Raw genomic sequence first — 23,633 nt, 5'->3', positions numbered from 1 at the left:
AGGGAAACAATAAAATAATAAAATATATATAAAACAATAAAAATTCTCACGACGTTTCGACCATAACACAAACGGTTTTTTCACACCTGATGACGACCGTTTGTGTTATGGTCGAAACGTCGTGAGAATTTTTATTGTTTTATATATATTTTATTTTTTTATTGTTTCCCTTCAACGTGACTTTACCGAAAGAGCTAAGAATATGAATTACTGCAGTCACGAAAGCTTTCAATCAAGGTTTTTTTTGTACCATCCATTGTGGTGAACCGTTTTAAGTGATAGCCCTTTGCTGTTTTTTTTTTCCAGAAATTATTAATAACCTTACGCTACAGTTGCGCTGCTCTTAAAAGTAAGGTTGTAAACAAAAAACGTGCACGGGTCCACCAGCAGAAAAGGAATCTTTATTTCCCTACATCCCATAGATGAGTTGTGAGCTGACTTTTGTTAAATGCTGCGAGCCGTTAATAAAAACGCCTCTCATTTATTTTCTTTGGTTCTTTCGGTAAAGTCACCACCACGTAGAATGAGAATAAAATAATAAATTGATAAATTAAAATAACACGATAAAATTCTCACGACGTTTCGGCCACGACGCAAGCGGCCTTCATCAGGTGAAGGGACGAGACTGTCTGGAGGACAGCGCTGGAGTGAAAAAGCCAAGCTCAGACCGCGACCTTTAAGCTGTGTGAGAAGAAACAGAGCGCCTTGACAAAGGAATTAGCATAGAATTTAGCATTTAATTGGCAGACTTAGCACGATGAACGGTGTAGAGAGGGTGAACATGTGCAGACCGGCGAGGGGGCGAGGGGGAGTTTACATATCGATGGTGTGAAAAGGGAATTTAAGCAGCCGCGAAAAGTTTGGGATACCACTACTTGGAAAAAAGATACTGTACCATTGAAAATTAGTTTAATGTTCGGTTAAAATCGAAACCTCTTTATTTATTTGCCCTCCAGCAAGACTTTTTCGACGGTGACCTAAAGGAAGTAAATGGAAGTGCAGTGCGCAGCAGTATCTTTGTCTGCTTTCACCGTGTGCATTGGCCGAACGAACAGCGCTTGAATCCCTGGAGGAACGTGCAACCCCACCCACACCCAACCCTGTAGAAAGCGTGACACAACTTATTGTGCTGTTTCAACAATATCCCCCCTCTCAATACTGCAACCTATATCGTGCTCAGTAACGTTCGGAGCCTACTGACGCTGCGCGGACACGTGTAGGCGGACACGTGTAGGTGAACACGTGTAGGCGGACACGTGTAGGTGAACACGTGTAGGTGAACACGTGTAGGTGAACACGTGTAGGCGGACACGTGTAGGCGAACACGTGTAGGCGAACACGTGTAGGTGAACACGTGTAGGTGAACACGTGCAGGCGACTGAATGGGTGGAGCAGCACATCGGCAAACGCCCGTTGGGCAGCACCGCGTCACGAGGGGCCTTTGGCGTGAACTTTACTGTGCACCGTTGTGCCAACGCGATGCAGGTCGGGATATGAGAGGGTAATGGCATCGTTGGCCTGCATGAGCTGTACGGTCACGGCATGGATATACACGTCACGGGCTGAGCTGTCACTAGCCGGCTTCGCCCGGGACTTGGGTCCACCACGCCCGGCCGCCTTTGTCTCCCCGGTGGCGATGTTCACACAACACGGCAGTTACTCGTTTGAGGCTGAGTCGACCTAGGGGAGGCCCAGGAGCGGTTGAAATAATCGTCGCCGGCGGTGGCAGTGAGCGGGAATCGAACTGGGGGTCGCCGGGTTCGTAGCGCGGCGTAGCGCTAACCACTACACTACAATGCGTTAGGCTTACACACACACACATAGACACACACAGATACACACACATACACACAGATACACACACACATACACAGACACACAGACACACACACATACACACACAGACACACAGTCACACACACAAACATACATACACACAGACACACACACATACACAGATACACACAGACACATACACAGCGCGCTAACCACTACACAACAATGCTTTACGCTTCCACATAGACACAGACACATACACACACATACACAACAACAACAACCGCCATTCGCCACTAAGTGGCGGTGACGTCACCACGACGCTTGTGCCAGGCTATGCTACACTACAATGCGTTAGGCTTCCACATGCGCGGGTCACGTGACAGATTTGACGTCACAGCATTTATGTTTTGCCGTGCAAAAACAAATACATTATTGAGCTCCCCCCCCCCCCCACCAAAAAACTAAAACAAAAGTGTATTTGTATAAGGTTTGCACGGTGTACAGTCTGTAAAGTACCCACATGGCAAATTTAAAGTTTGTTGCATGTCGGGAAGTTCGCTAAACATTTTGAACAGACACATACTCACACCTTTTTGTCTTTTACATATATATGGAGATAAAATAAACCTAAGGCTTTGGTTACTTAATCTCTTTGTTAACAAAATTGTTATAGCAACCACACTTCAAAAACAAAATTATGAAGCCTTTTCAGGCTCCTTCAAAGTTTTTGTGGCATTTACATGCTGTTTTATTGTGATACTGCATATGTTTAATGCATTGGCAGTATGTTGAACGTCTTTCACATCGTGCATAGCCAACCAATGACGTAGCATCTGGAATATAAATAGTTTCCATTATTGGCATGATACTCGAGCTGAGTATCATGAAGATGCTCCTTGAAATCGATTATTTCTTATATACCTCTTTACCTAATATTTCACGTCATTCAAAAATTAAAATTGCACTTAAGTTAATCATACTTCAACAATCTCCCACTGACCAGCATGGCAATGTGTTACACCCGTAAGAATAATTACATGTTCAGGAAAGTTGCACTGAGTCTGAAGACTCCTATTCAAGAGGGTCCTGCACAGGGATGTTTGGCCAATAGCTGTAAAAAAAAAAATTCAACGAATTAGTTTTTGGATTTCAATAAAGTTCTTTGTTACATAACACACCACCATTAGTAAATAGTTATATTCTTAGCTCTTTCGGTAAAGTCACGTTGTTTTGTATATATTATTATTTTATTGTTTCCCTTCAACGTGACTTTACCGAAAGCTAAGAATATGAATTACTGCAGTCACGAAAGCTTTAAATCAAAATGTATTAAATAGTTGTACAGTATTGTGCCGGAGATAGGTTTGGCTTTGGTGGATATCTCTTAACAACTTTGTGTTTTAATAGGGGTTTTTCCCCTTTTTTCTGGCAACAAAACTGAAACCTTTTAACAAGGATTCATGTCTACTGCATTAACCACAATACTTGCAGTCAAAATGCAAACGAAAAAAATACTATGATAATATGTAGCATTGTCCTTGAAACTGATTGGTCCACGCCAAGGGACGGCTTTCTTTTGAGCCTCGACCCAAATTGGTGCTCGACCAGATGACGCCAAAAGGCGTGCATTGTGGTTAATGCAGCGACATGAATCCTCGTAAAAAGGTTTCAGTTTTAGGAATAGGTTTTACCCTTTTGACTGGCACAAAAACTGACACCTTTATTCAAGGCATCATGTTTGCAATAACCACAACACAAGCAGTCAAAATGCAAACAAAAGAGACAACTCTGATAATAATATGCACTGTCCTTGAATTTGATTGGTCCACACGCGAGACGGCTTTTCTTAGAGCCTAGTCTCCACTGGTGTTGGACCAGAAGACGCCAAAAGGCGTACTAAAAGGGTAAAACCTATTCCTATATCTTGTTTCTGGCAAAGGAGGTCTCATAATGTAAAAGGTTTCAGTTTTGTTGCCAGAAAAAAGGTTGAAAAACCCCCTATTATTATTACATTTTGGCTACTGGCAAAGGAGGTCTAACGATGTAAACCTTGTGTCTCCTGCTCAGAGCCCTCCAGGCCAGCCGCGCCTCGCACAGGAGACCGGAAGAAGCCGGTCACCCCCTCCCGCACCGTTGGCCTCGCCTTCGACCCGGGCCGCTGGAGCCACGTCGCCGCTCGGCACGCTGCGGCGTCGCACCAAGCCCCGTGCGCCTCCTCCTCCTCCTCCCCCCCCATGCACCACCGCCTGGGATACGCAGGCTGCCGGCCCCGAGCCGCCGCCTCCGCTTCCGAGATCTGCCCCAGAACAGGCGCGGCCGGCGGCGTTGTTGTTGTTGTCGCAGCCTGGATCCACTCCTCCTGTGCAGCCCGGCGTGGAGAACGAGCGTCGAAGGCGGAGCAGCTCCGCACGTGAGAGAGAGAGAGGGCTCTCACGTGCTCACATTTTCCATTTTTTTTATTTTTATCAAGTGCCCTTTATAGTTCTATCGATTCAAGGCCGATTTTTTTTTTTTTACGACGGAGCGGCGCTTTTTGGCCCTGTTCAAAATGCGGGAATTTAAGCTGTGCCATCGGGCAAACGTTTTGATTTAAGCGAAAAAGTATGTCTAAAAAAAGCTTCTGTTCGTTTCGTCTTGGTAACAACCTGCAAGCATCTCGGGGAGCAAAAAGTGAAATTCCATTGCTTTTAGTGCAGTGAACTGCTTAGGCACAATACCTAAACTTAAACACATTCTCCTGCGGAGGGAGGAGCTGGTAGGAACGTTGTTGGGTTGCTCGGTCAATGGCCAGGGTCAACGGCGGCACCACCACGTGGTGTGTTCCGTAAATATGCCCGACTGTGAGGGCAGGCACAAGCCAGCGTGAGTAGGTTAAACGTTGAGTTTTATAAGGGCACCACGGGGTGACCAGCCCCTCCCCAGCCAGCCCCACCCCCCCACGCAGCCCCTCCCCACCCAGCCCCTCCCCACCCTCCCCTCCCCACCCAGCCCCTCCCCACCAGCCCCTCCCCACCCTCCCCTCCCCACCCAGCCCCACCCCTCCCATGTTTGGATGCACGACAGACTGACACAATAATAATCTCCTGTGGGCTGGTGGTGTAGTAACCAGGAGGTTCCTACACAGTATCATCACCTAGCCGATTTGTCAACATCATGTTTACACAGGGGAGACGGTAAGCGAACACGTTCCAATCGTGCATGCGGTTTTGTTTGGCTTCAACTGTCTTCTTTCAACAAGACCTCTGCTGCTACACATTTACCTTGTGAGCCCCACTATTTCCAGATTTGAAGCTTTCGTGACTGCAAGGATTCACCACACTCTGTGTTTTTTTTCAGCAAAGTAACGACGTAGTTAAAAAACAAATAAATGATAAAACAACTAAATTAAATCACGACGTTTCGGAGGCAACACCAAGCTCCCTTCTTCAGGTGGAAACCGTCACAGCTGTATCAAGCAATTTTACCGTGACGATTTCCACCTGAATTTCTGTATGAAGTTGAGGCAGAAATTTTACCGTGATGGTTTCCACCTGAATTTCTGTATCAAGTTGATGCAGCAATTTTACCGTGACGGTTTCCACCTAAATTTCTGTATCGAGTTGATGCAGCAATGTTGCCGTGACGATTTCCACCTGAATTTCTGTATCGAGTTGATGCAGCAATTTTGCCGTGACCTGTGTCCACCTGAATTTCTGTATCAAGTTGATGCAGCAATGTTGCCGTGACGATTTCCACCTGAATTTCTGTATCAAGTTGATGCAGCAATATTACCGTGATAGTTTCCACCTGAATTTCTGTATCAAGTTGATGCGGCAATGTTGCCGTGACGGTTTCCACCTGAATTTATGTATCGAGTTGATGCAGCAATTTTGCCGTGACGGTTTCCCCATGAAGACGGAAGCTTGGTGTTGCCCCCGAAACGTCGTGATTTAATGTAGTTGTTTTATTTATTTTATTTTACCTACGTCGTGACTTTACCGAAGAAACACAAAGAGTCTATGAGCCCCACGATGTCTGTCGTCAGTCAAAGCACCGTTTGTAATATGATGACAAGGTGAAATATTTAATTGGCGACTTATTTTTGAGGACATCAACACAGAATGTATCATCATTGTTACGCTTAATGAAGGGTTGAAGTCGTGGAATGTTAAAGTGCCTAACCCAGTAATGTTTCCGGGGTTTAATGTCCTCGCGAAGCAATAGTGAATTATGTTTAAGAGATTTGGCCGGGATGAATTGTTCATCGACCAAACGAAATTATTTTTTTTATTATTGTGAAGAGAGACATTTTGCAATTTTGGGGTGCCATCAGAATCTTTATTTAGACTGGAGAAATCTGATGAACTGTGAAGCTCATTTTCACAGATGACCAGTAAAAGGGATGAAATATTTTACATTATGAGACCTCCTTTGCCAGTAACAAGATATAGTAATAGGTTTTACCCTTTTAACTGGCACAAAAAACTGAAACCTTTATTCAAGGCATCTTGTTTGCAATAACCACAACAAACAAAAAGACAACTCTGATATTATTATCAGAGTTGTCTTTTTGTTTGCATTTTGACTGCTTGTGTTGTGGTTATTGCAAACATGATGCCTTGAATAAAGGTGTCAGTTTTTTGTGCCAGTTAAAAGGGTAAAACCTATTACTATATGGATTAAATCTTGTCTTGTGATAGATTACACAGAAATGTGCCGCACTATGGCATCGTACCGTGCAATGTGTTGTGATGGGAGTTGCATGCTGTCAGTTGTGTTCTTGTTAGTCAGGTGGCATCACAATCCAACAGTCATCCAATCAGTGAGCAAGTTGGTCCAGTGAGCATGTACATAGTGTGTATATGTATATATTTGATTGTGAGTGAGTGTATGTGAGTACTTATGTGTATGTGTGTGTGCGTGCATGCATGTGACGAACATGTTTTATATTAACAGCCAGCTGCTGTTTGAACCTTAAAGAATTCACTTGACCGGTTATGGGTAAGTCAAATGTGCTGATGCTAATGAATGGCATTCACATGTATGGAAATGTTGTTTTGTGTTTCTCAGCCTCCGCTCAAAGTTCTGGGCGCTTACCGTTAAAGGATGAAAATGAAGAAGGTAAATATTGTAAAATGCACGGCTTCATTGGAATAGATGGCTCTGTATAAGCAGTATGGAGGCCAGAAGTAATTTTAATCCAATAAACTGTTTCTTTAAATGGTTGTTCATTTAGATATCTTGTGATCAAAATTGTAATCGTGTTCCGACAATTGGCTAATTATTACGCTACTTTGATAAAATATGTAATTTATTAAGAGTTTTTTTAGGGCATGTTAATTCAGATATAAAATTGACTTTCATACTGTAGAATAATGCTTACAAGGTAAAACAACTGCATAACCTTGCAGCAGGGGCACCATTTCCTTTGAAAGTGTGTGGATTAATTGAAGGATCTTTTGAAAGTCCTTTAACCTTCCCGGTCCTCATTTTTCCACGAAAATGTTGACAGGCTGTGGAGCAAACAGCCTGCCAAAATACCAACAAAAAAAACATTCGAATTAGTGATTTACATATTGTTAATTTACATATGTTCCATGCAATTTCAGACTAACTTTATTCCAGCTGGCAAAGCCAATTGAGCTCAGCGGCTCTTTAACAAGGACAACCAATTGGATTTTTTTAAAATCTTTTATTTGGCTGGCACATATAACTGGCTGTCAAACATCTCTTGTGGAATCTCATAAGATATATCATCTTACACAACTGCTCATACATATGTTGAACACGTACGTATGTTATGTTTTCAACCTGTGTTTGAGCTGTGAATCTTTGTTTAAAGGGCAGTTGTGGTGCTTGTAACGTAACATATTCAACTCGTTTAAAGTGGTAGTGTGAGTGTACGTTATAGATTTCGGAATGAAAGCTCTTGGATACTCCACCAAGTGCTCTATTTTTTATTTCATTGGCTACCTATGTTCTAAACGACACCATTACCTTATTGTTTGGTTGTTGATGATGTTTTGTAAAACTGGAATTTGGATTTCCAATGGACAAACAGGTCAAGCATTGTATGTTTGACATTAACGTGACGTTCTGTTTGAATCCAAACAATATTTAACGTATGTATGTAGAAATTATTTCACACCGTACGTAGCCAGACGTGATTGACATTAACGTGACGTTCTGTTTGAATCCAAACAATATTTAATGTATGTATGTTGCAATTATTTCACACCGTACGTAGCCAGACGTGATTGACATTAACGTGACGTTCTGTTTGAATCCAAACAATATTTAATCTATGTATGTTGAAATTATTTCACCCCGTACGTAGCCATACGTGATTGACATTAACGTGACGTTCTGTTTGAATCCAAACAATATTTAATGTATGTATGTTGCAATTATTTCGCACCGTACGTAGCCAGACGTGATAATGTGAGGTGCTAATCAATTGCGCTTTTGATGGAAGCATTATTGATTTAAAATACACGTAAATTCTGAAAGCTTGCACAAATTTAAATTTCAAATGCGCATACAAGTTGATGTTTATTACGTCAAAAAAACTCACAAGCAATTTCTTCTGCCAATGTTGGACTCGTACTTTTGCTTACCGTTCGTATAAGTTGACTCTTTTCATGCACAATTTGTACATTTCAGCAAGTCTGTTCTCCATAGTTCATTTAGTTCCATAGTTTCATTTATGTGGTATAGCCCTGTGAGCCATCCGGCTCTTGAATCGGGTGCAACCGCAACAAACAAAAACATGAACAAGAAAACATCTTAAAGTGACTTTGTGTGTGACTTTGCAAACAGAAAATCCAGGAAAAAAACATCAAAATATTCCTGAAATAGCACCGTACACCACCAACGCTGTGTGCAAAAATCCCAGTGGGATGCAAGTCAAACAACAACAACAACCACAAGACAACTTAGATTAAGGCCATCAGTCTAACTCCGTACTACAATAAACAAAAACATGGCCAAAACAAAAAAAAACTTTTCGAAATCACCAAAATAAAAGCCATAAATGCAATGTAACGGTGACCAGATGTCATCATTGGCCACGGTGTTTATTCTGGTTGTTGTACAGCACACTTGGCCAAAAGCTCTTTTTGTTGAACAAAAACTTCACACGAAACCCCCAGAGCAGATGCCCTGAGATCACGATGGGAACGCCTTTTATGCCTCCTCATTCATGGAGCCCCACGGCCTCGCAGTATAAATACTGCCTCGCTATAGAAATAGGTTTTACCCTTTTAACGGGCACAAAAAACTGACACCTTTATTCAAGGCATCATGTTTACAATAACCACAACACAAGCAGTCAAAATGCAAACAAAAAGACAACTCTGATAATAATATTGGCACTGTCCTTGAATTTGATTGGTCCACACCTGAGACGGCTTTTCTTAGAGCCTAGTCTCCACTGGTGTTGGACCAGAAGACGCCAAAAGGCGTACAATACCAGTGGAGACTAGGCTCTAAAGAAAGCCGTCTCGGGTGTGGACCAATCAACTTCAAGGACAGTGCCAATATTATTTTCAGAGTTGTCTTTTTTGTTTGCATTTTGACTGCTTGTGTTGTGGTTATTGCAGACACGATGCCTTGAATACAGGTGTCAGTTTTTTGTGCCAGTTAAAAGGGTAAAACCTATTGCTATATCTTGTTCCTGGCAAAGGAGGTCTCATAGTGTAAACGCTGCCCCGCTGTTTGCCTTTATTCGAAGCAACCCGCGCACTGATGACACGTTCACGTCGGAGAAAATCCGTTGGTTTGCAAATTGCTTGCTCGTGGAGATGCCGAACAGCACGGCGAAAGAGTGCCATTCGTCCGCGTTCAAAAATTACTCTACGCTTTGCGTTTTGTGGATTTTAATAAGACATCTTTGTGGTGTTGAAGATGTAAATGAAAAGAACCCGATTTTTTTTTCACCCCCCAAGTGCTCTTACACAGCGTGATAGTTTGCGCGAACTTTAACGATTTTGTCAGAGAAAATGGATTCACGTCACTCGTTGAAAAAAATAAAAAAACATTAAATTTTGATTTAAAGCTTTCGTGACTGCAGTAATTCATATTCTTAGTTCTTTTGGTAAAGTCACGTTGAAGTGAAACAATAAAATAATAAAATATATATAAAACAATAAAAACAATTCTCACGACGTTTTGACCATAACACAAACGGTCGTCATCAGGTGTGTCGGTTTGCATAAATTTATTTATTTTTAAACGGTGTATTTATAAAAACATTTTTTTATTTTTTATATATATATTATTATTTTATTGTTTCCCTTCAACGTGACTTTACCGAAAGAACCAAGAATATAAAAAACATTGCTCAACGTTCTGAAGTACGTCACGGTGTTCATATCCGCAATGTTTAACGGACCTCGTTCATCTACGTCGTTGGACGTTGATTACCGCCGCAGAAACATCTTTGAACGAGGGTGCTGGAATGGGCGGCGATCCCGATGTCACAAGGCAACAGCCCGAAGCGTCGTCGCCCCGTACGCTCGAACAAGGACCCACCGCCAAGTCTGAGACGCAGAAGACTTTCTGCGTCACATCTCAACAAGCTGGGTAAGGCGTCGCAACCCATTCCTCTTCGGGCAGATTTGCTCTTTTTTTACACGCGACACACTCCTTTCATTTTAATTTAGATGCGTTGAAAACGCTGCCACGTCACGCGTCCTGTCACGCTAAAAGAACACGTTCCCCACGTCGGTCTGTGCCGTCTGTTAATGTCGGCGCAGGGCCGTAGCTGATAACGCGGTGCAAGGAGGCCCGTCAGACCTGGCGCAGGCTGACGCCGGTGCCGCAGCAACGGCTGAATTGGACGAGTTAATTGATGAACTTGAAATGGGGCTGACGACGGGTGAGCGCTTTCACACACAAAACGGTTAGTCGCGGAAATAAGAATAACGTAGCACAATACTTAACAATTTCGATTTAAAGCTTTCGTGACTGCAAGGATTCATCTTCTTTGGGTCTTTCGGTAAAGTCACCACGTAGAATGAGAATAAAATAATAAAATGATAAAATAAAATAACACAATAAAATATCTCACGACGTTTCGGCCACAACACAAGTGGCCTTCTTCAGGTGAAAGGAACAGACCTGTTCAGGTGAAAGGAACAAAACAAACCTGTTCCTTTCACCTGAAGAAGGCCACTTGTGTTGTGGCCGAAACGTCGTGAGAATTTTTTGTGTTATTTTATTTTATTATTTTATTCTCATTCTACATGGTGACTTTACCGAAAGAGCCAAAGAAGACTACTTAACGTGTGATAAAATTCAGTGTTGTTTCATAAAGCGTGCAATGAGCGAAAAGCAAATGAGTGATAATATCACCATTAAAAAAAAAATACGTGGAATAATTGGGGTGTGGCATTTGTGATTTAAACATTATGTAAAAAATATGCTTTTGTCTTGTTTGCAGATGATGACTCGAGGTCTAAGAGTGGTCCCCGCAACGTGGAAACTGTAAAAATAAATAAAACAGAGGCTGACGTTGATTCTACTGTAGAGCCGGTTTAAAAGCCAGAACCAGCCCTTCCAGATTCAACAGTGATGAAAGCCACTGCGGACAGCAGCTCCGATAAAACTGATAAAGTCGACGTGAACGATGAGACAAATGCCAATGTGGCAACAGATGTCAACAGAGGACCTTCAGAAAAACCTTTGCAGTTTCTCAAAGCTCGCGATGATGTGCAAAGAATGGAAGCAGCCGATGGAAACGAGGCTGGAAACGCGCCGCAGGTTTCTGCCGAGCCACCCGTTACTCAGACAAAGAATGGTAATGAAGCGAAAGTCGACTTCCTTGCCAAGGTTCGGGAATCTGCCTTGGCCCAGCAACTTGACCGTAAATCCCAACCTGCCCTTTGTGGGTCTTTTACTGGGGCCACCGCAGAAGTGTCTGGTTGTGTCGTGGGTGAACAAGACCCCGGACGTAAAAGGTTACCCGTGGCTTTCCCTGACACGTCCACCAAACCCAATAGTGAGTTAAGCAGGGCAGGAAGGCGTGGTGGAGGAAGTCTAAAGTGCCTGGATAAAATGCCCGTTAAAAACGAAACCTGTCTAAATGCGCACGTGGAGAAAATCCCCGTAGTGCATGCCAAATCTGTGGACAAGCAAGTAAAGAGTATACCTGTGGAGCGACAGGATGCATCATCCGAACAGCATACGGAACAACTGGTAACACGCCAACACAAGACGCACGTGGAAGAGTCTGTATTGATCCAGCCAGTGGAAATCCGTCAAGAAATTGCCGGCGCTAGAGAAGAAATAGTTGAGCCAGACAAAGTTTGCAAGGTTATTGCAGAAGCAAGGCTAACTAAAAGTGAAAAAGTATCCGAAATAAATGAAACTTCACAGCCAGTAATGGACCAGTCAAATGAGCCTGGGGCTTCGATGCAAAACAGAATTTTTCACAAGACTCGATCAATTTCAAAAGAGCGACGTGCACCTGAAGTTGAATGTCAAAATCATTCTGCTGAAACATCTTCTCCAGTTTTTCCTGTCTGTAAGCAGCCTTCAGATCGGTGGAGGTCCACAAATGAAATCACCAGAGATTACCTTCCTAAAGTGGGATTGACCACTTACAGAATTGTTCCTTCCAAGCCAGTCATAAGACCAAAACCTGGAACAGCTGATGTCCCATTCCTTCTACCAGCTTATAAAACAGAACCCGGCAAGACTGAAAATGCTACTGCAACCAATGCTACAAAAGAAATCAAAGAAACGTTGAAATACTACTCAACAGCGAAGATCGGTGACATTACAACCAATCCACAACAGCATACAGCACATCAGTCACCGGTGATTCCTCTACCATTAATTCCCCCACCAGTGATTCCTCCACCATTGATTCCCCCACCAGTGATTCCTCCACCATTAATTGCCCCACCAGTGATTCCTCCACCATTAATTCCCCCACCAGTGATTCCTCCACCATTGATTCCCCCACCAGTGATTCCTCCACAATTAAGTCCTCCACCAGTGATTCCTCCACCATTAATTCCCCCACCAGTGATTCCTCCACCAATGATTCCTCATTTATCAGGGCTCTCAATTGTGGCTCGCCCATTCCAGAGGTCCCATTCCCTCCAGTGTACTACGGAGGCAATATCTCAGCAACACTCTGCCACCGAGCCACTTGCCAGCACTGCCACATCTCCACCACCACTACCACCACCACCATCGAGCTCAAAGCAAGATGCATTTTTCCGTCCCGGCAGGAGGGCCTCCAGCATCTACGTGGCATCTGCCATTGCCAAGAGAACAGCCTACAAGGCCATTGATGCTCCGAATGAAACTTACAGTGGCACAACCACAACAAATACAACACCTGTACATGCTTTGCCACCAATTCAGGTAAATTGGGAACAGGATGAGCTCACGATTCCACCACCACCACAGTTTTCTACGGAAGAAAATGCCAACATTCCAAATGCTCCAGGTGACCCGGGGAAGGTGATTATTATAACCGAGGCACCACGAGTCCATCAATGGAAGCCAAAACTATTCAGACCAGTCAGTTTCCCAAGCGTCATGTTCAAAAATGACAAACCATCTAGCGTGAGTGTAGCGTCGAGTCATTCAGAGTCTAAGAACGCCGTTTTTCCTGTCAAGTCACCACCTCCGGTGAGTCCTAAACCAAGTAGTGGAAACCCTTTTAATGTAAAATCAGCCACTAACTCATCTCAAATTCAGTCCGTTCTCAGTTCTCCAAAATCCACCGACGCAAGTCCTTTCCATCAGCCTCCCACAGTTTTAAATACCACTGGAACTGCACTGGAAAGTTTCAGTCTTATTCACGGGCAGAGGAAACCATCAGGTGAAGACAGCGGTCCGTTTGGACCGATGCTGAAGTTAAAACCTGTGGTGCAAACACCAATTGTGAAGGATAACAATGCACATGGTTCCCTAATGGAAGCGCTTCAGTCTACAGACAACGTGGGCACATTGAGAAAGGTCAGCCTGCTTTGTCTACATCGTCACATTTAAAATATTGTAATAAATATGGAAAATGTTGTGTATAGCCTAAATTAAATGTGATTCGTTTATTTAAAAAAAAAAGTATTTGTAGAACCTGCATTGTTAACCATGATTGCACATGTATAATTAAAGTTATCTTAAACATTTTGATTTAAAGCTTTCGTGACTGCAGTAATTCATATTCTTAGCTCTTTCGGTAAAGTCACGTTGAAGGGAAACAATAAAATAATAAAATATATATAAAACAATAAAAATTCTCACGACGTTTCGACCATAACACAAACGGTCGTGTTATGGTCGAAACGTCGTGAGAATTTTTATTGTTTTATATATATATTTTTTATTATTTTATTGTTTCCCTTCAACGTGACTTTACCGAAAGAGCTAACAATATTATATTAAACATTTACCTTGCTAACGTGAAACGTTGTACAACATTTCCGTAAATGTTCTGGTCGCTGTTCCGTTATATTCTAGGTTTCGGGTGAACATCTGCAGGCAATGCTGGCAGCTGTAGACAGTGAGGCAGAGAGAGATGCTCGCATTTCTGTCGCTGTTCCATCAGGCGCAGGAGGGAAACGACTGAGAAAAGTAAGTGGGAATGCAAGTGACAGCTGTGTATTTAATTTTGATTTAAAGCTTTCGTGACTGCAGGGATTCACATTCGTGGTTCTTTCGGTAAAGTCACCACCACGTAGAAGGGAAACAATGAATAATAACAATAAAATTCTCACGACGTTTCGACTGCAACACAAGCAATCATCATCAGGTGTGGTTTTCACGTCGTGAGAATTTTATTGTTTTGTTTTTTATTATTTTATTGTTTCCCTTCTACGTGACTCGGCCTCAAATGAGTACCCGGTGCGGTGTGTAAACATTAGCACGTGCTAACATCACTTGCTCCAAGAGTCAGTGACAGCTGTACAGGGTGGGGGAGGGTGGGGATATTTGTGTCTCGTGTGTGTGTGTCTCGTCTTTGTGTCTTTGATTTCCCATGCAGTGTATAAACAAAGCAAGTGCCATCCGTTCATTTGCTTTGGCCAAAGTGATTTTTTTAATTAAAAGTTTCTGTACGATAGGGATGTATGTGCCCGCGTGGGACACTTACCTTCAAAAATCTCAGATCATAGGAAGCCATTCCGCAATGACTAATGAGAAAGTCGGGGATAATCGAGGATAATAGGAAGAATAGGGCCGTGGATAATGGAACTTTTGTGAACCTGACAGCTGTTGCAAATTACACGAATCACGCATATTAGGGCCTATTTGTCTTGCTCCCATTAATACATTAACAAAAACGTCCTTCAACATAATTTTCTTTGAGCTTGAGGATGTACGTTTGCACGGCATCGAACAATGGCGTGATTTGTCTGAACTTGAAGTGTTGTTACCCCAGGTAGCACAAGTCTTGGTGTCTCGTTGACTGCTGTGTTCTACTGTCTTCTGGTTTCCATAGACCCCATCTGCAGCAGCAGCGGCAGCAGCAGAAGACGAAGAACTGGTGTCTCAGCAGTTGAGAGAAGCCGACTCGGGCGACTCAGCCACAGTGCGGCCACGGCTTGCACCTGTGCATTCTCCTCCAGTCCCCATAGCCCCACCACCTCCTGTCATCCTCGTGGGTAACGGGGCCACAGGTACAGAGCGTAGGCCCAAGGATGCACGTCTGGCCATGCTTGATGCCATCCGATCTGGCAGTTGTGCTGGCATGCCTAAGAAGGTGATTGTAACTGAGCCACCACGAGTTCACCAGTGGAAGCCGAAACCATTCAGACCAGTCAGTTTCCCAAGCGTCTTGTTCAAAGATGACGAGCCATCTAGCGTGAGTGTGGCGTCGAGTCATTCAGAGACTAAGAACGCCGTTTTTCCTGTCAAGTCACCACCTCCGGGGAGTCCTAAACCAAGTAGTGGAAACCCTTTTAATGTAAAATCAGCGTCTAACTCGTCTCAAATTCAGTCCGTTCTCAGTTCTCCAAAATCCGCGGTCGCAAGTCCTTTCCATCAGCCTCCCACAGTTTCAAATACCACTGGAACTGCACCGGGAAGTCCCAGTCTCATTCACGAGCAGAGGAAACCATCAGGTGAAGACAGCTGTCCGTTTGGACCGATGCTGAAGTCAAAACCTGTGGTGCAAAAACCAAAGTTTAATGTGACGGACGTGAAAAAGGAATAGCCTATTCCCACCGCGGGGCTTAGGGCGTGCCAGGCGTCAAATATTTTTCGACGTGAACCCCACCGTTCGAGAGGCAAATCCCTCGCGTATATAAAAGAAGAAAGCTAAGAAAGAATGGAAGATGTTTCTATTTAAAGCTTTCGTGACTGCAAGGATTCATCTTCTTTGGTTCTTTCGGTAAAGTCACCACCACGTAGAATGAGAATAAAATAATAAATTAACAAAATAAAATAACAAATTCTCACGACGTTTCGGCCACAACACAAGTGGCCTTCTTCAGGTGAAAGGAACAGACCTGTCGGGACGACAGAGCTTCAACGAACGTTGTTAAGATTCGAGGCGTCTTTTAAGCTGGTTTAGAGAAGAGAGGCACCTTGACAAAGGGGTTTACATATCAATGCTAAATTCTCCTGTTTGATATGTAAACCCCTTTGTCAAGGTGCCTCACTTCCCCCAACCAGCTAAAAAGTCGCTTCGAATCTTAACAACGTTCATTGAAGCTCTGTCGTCCCGACGGGTCTGTTCCTTTCACCTGAAGACGGCCGCTTGCGTTGTGGCTGAAACGTCGTGAGAATTTTATCGTGTTATTTTATTATTTTATTATTCTCATTGTACGTGGTGGTGACTTTACCGAAAGAACCAAAGAAAATGGAAGATGTGTCCATTACGTTATACTGTACTCATGTGTTCAATAGAAAATGTTGGGAGCGTTTGTCCCTTTTTACATTTTGGAGGTTTAATGATGCGTTTCGTGTTGATATACGAATAAACACTTGATGCAGCCTGTTTCGTTTTATGCCCTGTGTGTCGGTGCATACAGAAACCAGCACGTACGAGCGCTGTGCCGTATACCCATTGCAGAGTATCTGCATTAAGCGACAAAGAGTTGCATGTTCATACTGTTGAACATATACGGTAATGCAGATATTGGGGATGTTTATTTAACTGTGCTTCCGTTTGTAAATGTTAGGTAACCGGCACACAAGAGCGTGTGCAGTTCTACAGGTTTATTGTATTTACCACTGAATTCTACAGTAGTATTGTATTTACCACTGAATTATACAGTTTTATTGCATTTACCACTGAATTCTACAGTAGTATTGCATTTACCACTGAATTCTACAGTATTATTGCATTTACCACTGAATTATACAGTATTATTGCATTTACCACTGAATTATACAGTATTATTGCATTTACCACTGAATTATACAGTATTATTGCATTTACCACTGAATTCTACAGTAGTATTGCATTTACCACTGAATTCTACAGTATTATTGCATTTACCACTGAATTATACAGTATTATTGCATTTACCACTGAATTATACAGTATTATTGCATTTACCACTGAATGATACAGTATTATTGCATTTACCACTGAATTCTATAGTAGTATTGCATTTACCACTGAATTCTACAGTATTATTGCATTTACCACTGAATTATACAGTATTATTGCATTTACCACTGAATTATACAGTATTATTGCATTTACCACTGAATTCTACAGTAGCATTGCATTTACCACTGAATTCTACAGTAGTATTGCATTTACCACTGAATTCTACAGTTTTATTGTATTTACCATTGAATTCTACAGTTGTATTGCATTTACCACTGAATTCTACAGTAGTATTACATTTACCACTGAATTCTACAGTAGTATTGCATTTACCACTGAATTCTACAGTATTGCATTTACCACTGAATTCTACAGTAGTGTTGCATTTACCACTGAATTCTACAGTAGTATTGCATTTACCACTGAATTCTACAGTAGTATTGCATTTACCACTGAATTCTACAGTATTATTGCATTTACCACTGAATTCTACAATAGTATTGCATTTACCACTGAATTCTACAGTAGTATTGCATTTACCACTGAATTCTACAGTATTGCATTTACCACTGAATTCTACAGTAGTGTTGCATTTACCACTGAATTCTACAGTAGTATTGCATTTACCACTGAATTCTACAGTATTGCATTTACCACTGAATTCTACAATAGTATTGCATTTACCACTGAATTCTACAATAGTATTGCATTTACCACTGAAGTCTACAGTATTATTGCATTTACCACTGAATTCTACAGTAGTATTGCATTTACCACTGAATTCTATAGTATTGCATTTACCACTGAATTCTACAGTATTGCATTTACCACTGAATTCTACAGTAGTATTGCATTTACCACTGAATTCTACAATAGTATTGTATTTACCACTGAATTCTACATTAGTATTGTATTTACCACTGAATTCTACAGTAGTATTGCATTTACCACTGAATTCTACAGTTTTATTGCATTTACCACTGAATTCTACAATAGTATTGCATTTACCACTGAATTCTACAGTAGTATTGCATTTACCACTGAAATCTACAATAGTATTGCATTTACCACTGAATTCTACAGTTTTATTGCATTTACCACTGAATTCTACAGTAGTATTACATTTACCACTGAATTCTACAGTGGTATTGCATTTACCACTGAATTCTACAGTAGTATTACATTTACCACTGAATTCTACAGTTTTATTGCATTTACCACTGAATTCTACAGTTTTATTGTATTTACCACTGAATTCTACAGTAGTATTGTATTTACAACTGAATTCTACAGTTTTATTGTATTTACCACTGAATTCTACAGTAGTATTACATTTACCACTGAATTCTACAGTTTTATTACATTTACCGCTGAATTCTACAGTTTTATTGTATTTACCACTGAATTCTACAGTAGTATTGTATTTACCACTGAATTCTACAGTTTTATTGTATTTACCACTGAATTCTACAGTTGTATTGCATTTACCACTGAAATCTACATTAGTATTGCATTTACCACTGAATTCTACAGTAGTATTGCATTTACCACTGAATTCTACAGTAGTATTGCATTTACCACTGAATTCTACAGTAGTATTGCATTTACCACTGAATTCTACAGTAGTATTGCATTTACCACTGAATTCTACAGTTTTATTGCATTTACCACTGAATTCTACAGTATTATTGCATTTACCACTTAATTCTACAATAGTATTACATTTACCACTGAATTCTACAGTATTATTGCATTTACCACTGAATTCTACAGTTGCATTGCATTTACCACTGAATTCTACAGTAGTATTGCATTTACCACTGAATTCTACAGTAGTATTGCATTTACCACTGAATTCTACAGTAGTATTGCATTTACCACTGAATTCTACAGTAGTATTGCATTTGTAGTGGGTGCGAATTAGGTGCACACACGACTCCTTGGGAGGCAACGCTGATTTATTAGAACGGTAAGTAATATAACACTGCACATAAGGTGGTGACCACCGACCTACTCTAGCTAACACATACTTCTTCTTTGGTTCTTTCGGTAAAGTCACGTAGAATGAGAATAAAATAATAAATTGATAAAATAAAATAACAATAATATTCTCACGACGTTTCGGCCACAACACAAGCGGCCTTCATCAGGTGAAGGGACGAGACTGTCTGGTAGGACAGCGCTGGAGTGAAAGAGCCACGTTCAGATCACGACCTTTAAGCTGTGTGAGAGGAAACAAAGCGCCTTGACAAAGGAATTAGCATAGAATTTAGCATTGAAATGGCTGAATGATTAGCTTGTGACTGGTCACAGAAATAGCTATGTTAAAAGTTAAAGCATACACATCCGCAGAGGCACCCCTTGATAAAGGAATTAGCATAGAATTTAGCATTGAAATATCTAAGTTAAAGCATACACATCCGCAGAGGCACCTCTTGACAAAGGAATTAGCATAGAATTTAGCATTGAAATAGCTGAGTGATTAGCTTGTAACTGGTCACAGAAATAGCTACGTTAAAGTCAGAGCATACACATTCACCGAGGCACTTAGTACAAATCAAACAGGAGAATTTAGCATTGAAATAACTAGGCGAATTTAGCATTGAAATAACTGAGTGATTAGCTAGTGACTGGTCACAGAAATGACTATGTTGAAGTCAAGGCCTACACATCCGAGCTATTCACAGTACTATATAGTGAACCAATAAAAAACTAAAATATAAATTACCTTAATGTTATCAATAAACTCTATATTCTCCAATCAGCTAAGCTACCAACAATAAGTCGTTATATATCACAATGCTATATGGCGAAAAAATGGGTGGATTCTTACCCTCAACTTTAGCACCACGGATAGCTACGGGCCCCGTTCAGACGGACGAGTTCATCCATGGTCGGAACAGAGGAGGGGTGAGAGACAGCTGCGAGGCGCTATTATACTCCATTTTGTAAACCATACCATTAACCGTGGTGTGAGATAAGATAACATAACACATTCTCCTGCGGAGGGAGCTGGTAGTAGGAACGTTGGGCTGCTCGGTCAATGGCCAGGGTCAACGGCGGCACCACCACGTGGTGTATTCCGTAAATATGCTCGACATCAGCTTCTGTGAGGACTGCTGTATCCCAACACGTACCAGGGTGAACTTTAACAACAATAAGCCCTGGTTCTCAGCAAAGCTCAGAAGGTTGAGGTTGGAGAAGGAGGAAGCGTTTAGGAGTGGGGATAGAGACAGATTCAAGGAGTCGAAGAACAGGTTTAGCAAAGCGGTGAGAGAGGCTAAACGACTGTACTCAGACTAAAACACCAGTTCTCTACTAACGACGCTGCTTCTGTCTGGAGAGGGCTCAGGCAGATCACCAACTACAAACCCAGAGCCCCCCACACCACTAACGACTCCCGTCTAGCCAACGACCTGAACGAGTTCTACTGTAGATTTGAAAGACAATTGGACTATCCTGAACCACCCCTTCCCACCCGAGAGGCCCCACCCCCCACCCATACTACAGAGACGATTCTCTCCTTTCAGGAGGGAGAAGTTAATAGACTTTTCAAGAGGCAGAATCCACGCAAAGCAGCCGGGTCGGACTCTGTCTCTCCAGCGACCCTTAGACACTGCGCTGACCAGCTGTCTCCGGTGTTCACCAACATCTTTAACACCTCCCTGGAGACATGCCATGTACCAGCCTGTCTCAAGTCCTCCACCATCATCCCTGTGCCCAAAAAGCTAAGGCCAACAGGACTAAATGATTACAGACCGGTCGCCCTTACATCTGTGGTAATGAAGTCTTTTGAGCGCCTGGTCCTGGCACACCTCAAAGCCATCACAGAGCCTCTCTTGGACCCCCTTCAGTTCGCCTACAGAGCCAACAGGTCTGTGGACGACGCAGTTAACATGGCCCTCCACTTCACCCTACAGCATCTGGACGCCCCAGCATCCTACGCCAGGATCCTGTTTGTGGACTTCAGCTCTGCCTTCAACACCATCATCCCTGCCCTGCTTCAGGACAAGCTCTTCCAGCTGAACTTGCCCTACACCACCTGTAAATGGATCACAGACTTCCTGTCTGACAGGAAGCAGTGCGTTAAGCTGGGAACACAAATCTCTGACTCCAGGTCCATCAGCACCGGAACTCCTCAGGGCTGCGTCCTTTCCCCACTGCTTTTCTCCCTGTATACCAACAGCTGCACCTCCAATCATCTGTCCGTCAAACTCTTGAAGTTTGCGGACGACACCACCCTCATTGGGCTGATCTCTGGTGGGGATGAGTCTGACTATAGGTGGGAAGCTGAAAACCTGGTGACCTGGTGTAGCCAGAACAACTTAGAGCTAAATGCTCTAAAGACAGTTGAGATGGTTGTGGACTTCAGGAAGAATACAGCCCCCCCCCCCATCACCCAGTTAGACTCCCCAGTCAAAATTGTAGAGTCCTTCCGCTTCCTGGGCACTATTCTCTCCCGGGACCTCAAGTGGGAACTGAACATCAGCTCCCTCACCAAGAGAGCTCAACAGAGGATGTACTTTCTACGGCAGCTGAAGAAATTCAACCTGCCAAAGACAATGATGGTGCAATTCTATACAGCGATCATTGAATCCATCCTCACCTCCTCCATAACCGTCTGGTACGCTGCTGCCACTGCCAAGGACAAGAGCAGACTGCAGCGTATCATCCACACTGCTGAGAAGGTAATTGCCTGCAATCTACCAACCCTCGAGGACCTGCACACGACAAGGACCATGAGGCGAGCGAGGAAGATTATGGCCGATTCCTCCCACCCTGGACACTCTCTGTTTCAGCTACTCCCCTCCGGCAGAAGGCTTCGGTCCATCAGGACCAAAACCTCACGCCATAAAAACAGTTTCTTCCCATCTGCTGCTGGCCTGATTCTGTGAGGGCGGGCATGAGCCGGCGTGAGTAGGTTACACGTTGAGTTTTATAAGGGCACCACGGGGTGACCAGCCCCTCCCCACCCAGCCCCACCCATCCCCACTCAGCCCCACCCTCCCCTCCCTCCCCTCCCCACCCCGCCACACCCACCCCACTCAGCCCCTCCACTACCCACCCCACCCAGCCCCACCCTCCCCTCCCCACCCTCCCCTCCCCACCCAGCCCCTCCCCACCCTCCCATCTCCACCCAGCCACACCCCTCCCATTTTTGGATGCACGACGGACTGACACAACAATAATCCCCTGTGGGCTGGTGGTGTAATAACCAGGAGGTTCCTACCAGTATTAACTTTATAACCAAGTGTAAGCCCAGAGTCTCGATGTATTTTATTTCAGTGAGCCCTGGGTCAACACTCATGAAACATCACGAAAGCACAGCAAGTACAAAGCAATTTTAAAAGCGGTTGCAGTAACAGCTAAGAATATATTAGAATACATTTCACAACATTTTACAATTAACATTGCCGAAAAGGTCTAACTAAAATCTGAAAACTCATACTATCTATGCAACAAATCTGAAAAGCGCTCAAATTTATAACATCCAATTATGGAATTAATAGCTTATTAAAAACCAATAAAATCCTAAGGTTGGGGGTTGACTCAGCCTATGAGCCCTCAAGGGCCAATACAATTAGTACCACTAAGTACGGAAGTAAACAGTGGTTGTCCTATGGGTCGACTCACACCCATCATTGAAATGTGACATTTCTAACACTGGCTAAGGGCTGTAAACACAACACCATTGCACATTTGAGCAGGAAATCAACTTTGACTTGATAATTTAAAAAAATAAGTGGGCCAGGATCATGTTTAGATGTTATACAAATGTGATATAATTCCATGTGTGGAGGAGCGTTGTGCGTGAAGGATTAGCCAACAATTTGTATTTAAGTTTTGGAACCTGGCATATGAATGTTTTTAAGTACTGGCCTCGTGTAATCCCCCTGCCAAACACGCACATCTGCACCTCCACAAATGGTGGAGTCCTCCGGCTCGATTCCTCTATAGGGTTTTTTTCCTCTGCCAGTTTTCTCCCATTACTCTGCACCTCATTAGGCTCAAGTGAAGCCTCAATCTGGTACGAACTCAGTCAGAACATGGCATGGCCAATATGAACCCTGATGACGATCGCCGCTTGTGCTACGATTGAAACGTCGTAGGTTTTATTTTTATTCATTTCCTTTTATTATTATTTCTATTTTACGTGACTTAACCAACAAATCCGTTGTTAATCCGCCATGGGCGTTGTGAACTTCCAACGTTGCTTTTTCTCTCTGTAAATAAACACCCCAGGGCTCATGTCTGACACGACCATTACTGATGCCCTCTAGGGCCTCTGTTGTAACTGCATGATTGAGTCCAGGGCTTGCCACGAGGTGGCGAGGGCTACCTCTTGTTGTCGAGCTTG

At 42.9% G+C, this 23,633-nt stretch overlaps 1 protein-coding gene across 2 annotated transcripts in view; it reads left to right on the top strand.

Annotated features, from left to right (window-relative positions):
- The window catches only part of LOC142910755 (uncharacterized), a 41,621-nt gene extending 24,907 nt beyond the window's left edge, over positions 1–16,714 (top strand). The window contains exons 6-12 of one of the 2 annotated variants that reach the window (XM_076060151.1): positions 3,847–4,189; positions 6,829–6,879; positions 10,191–10,341; positions 10,515–10,636; positions 11,201–13,734; positions 14,236–14,349; positions 15,215–16,714. In XM_076060151.1, coding sequence (XP_075916266.1) covers positions 3,847–4,189; positions 6,829–6,879; positions 10,191–10,341; positions 10,515–10,636; positions 11,201–11,298 — 765 coding nt within the window. In that variant the 3' untranslated portion in view covers positions 11,299–13,734; positions 14,236–14,349; positions 15,215–16,714. Of the gene's footprint in view, positions 1–3,846; positions 4,190–6,828; positions 6,880–10,190; positions 10,342–10,514; positions 10,637–11,200; positions 13,735–14,235; positions 14,350–15,214 lie in introns of those variants that run through there. The other variant, XM_076060150.1, reaches the window with a different exon arrangement.
- The last annotated feature ends 6,919 nt before the right edge of the window (positions 16,715–23,633 follow it).

The sequence above is a fragment of the Petromyzon marinus genome, unplaced genomic scaffold (assembly GCF_048934315.1).
Source record: "Petromyzon marinus isolate PM22_M1 ecotype Great Lakes invasive population unplaced genomic scaffold, UKy_Petmar_22M1.pri1.0 PM_G_Scaffold_153, whole genome shotgun sequence".
NCBI classification, from domain to species: Eukaryota; Metazoa; Chordata; class Hyperoartia; order Petromyzontiformes; family Petromyzontidae; genus Petromyzon; species Petromyzon marinus.
The sequence above is the reverse complement of the archived record's forward strand: the minus strand, read 5'-3'. Positions and strand labels throughout refer to the sequence as shown.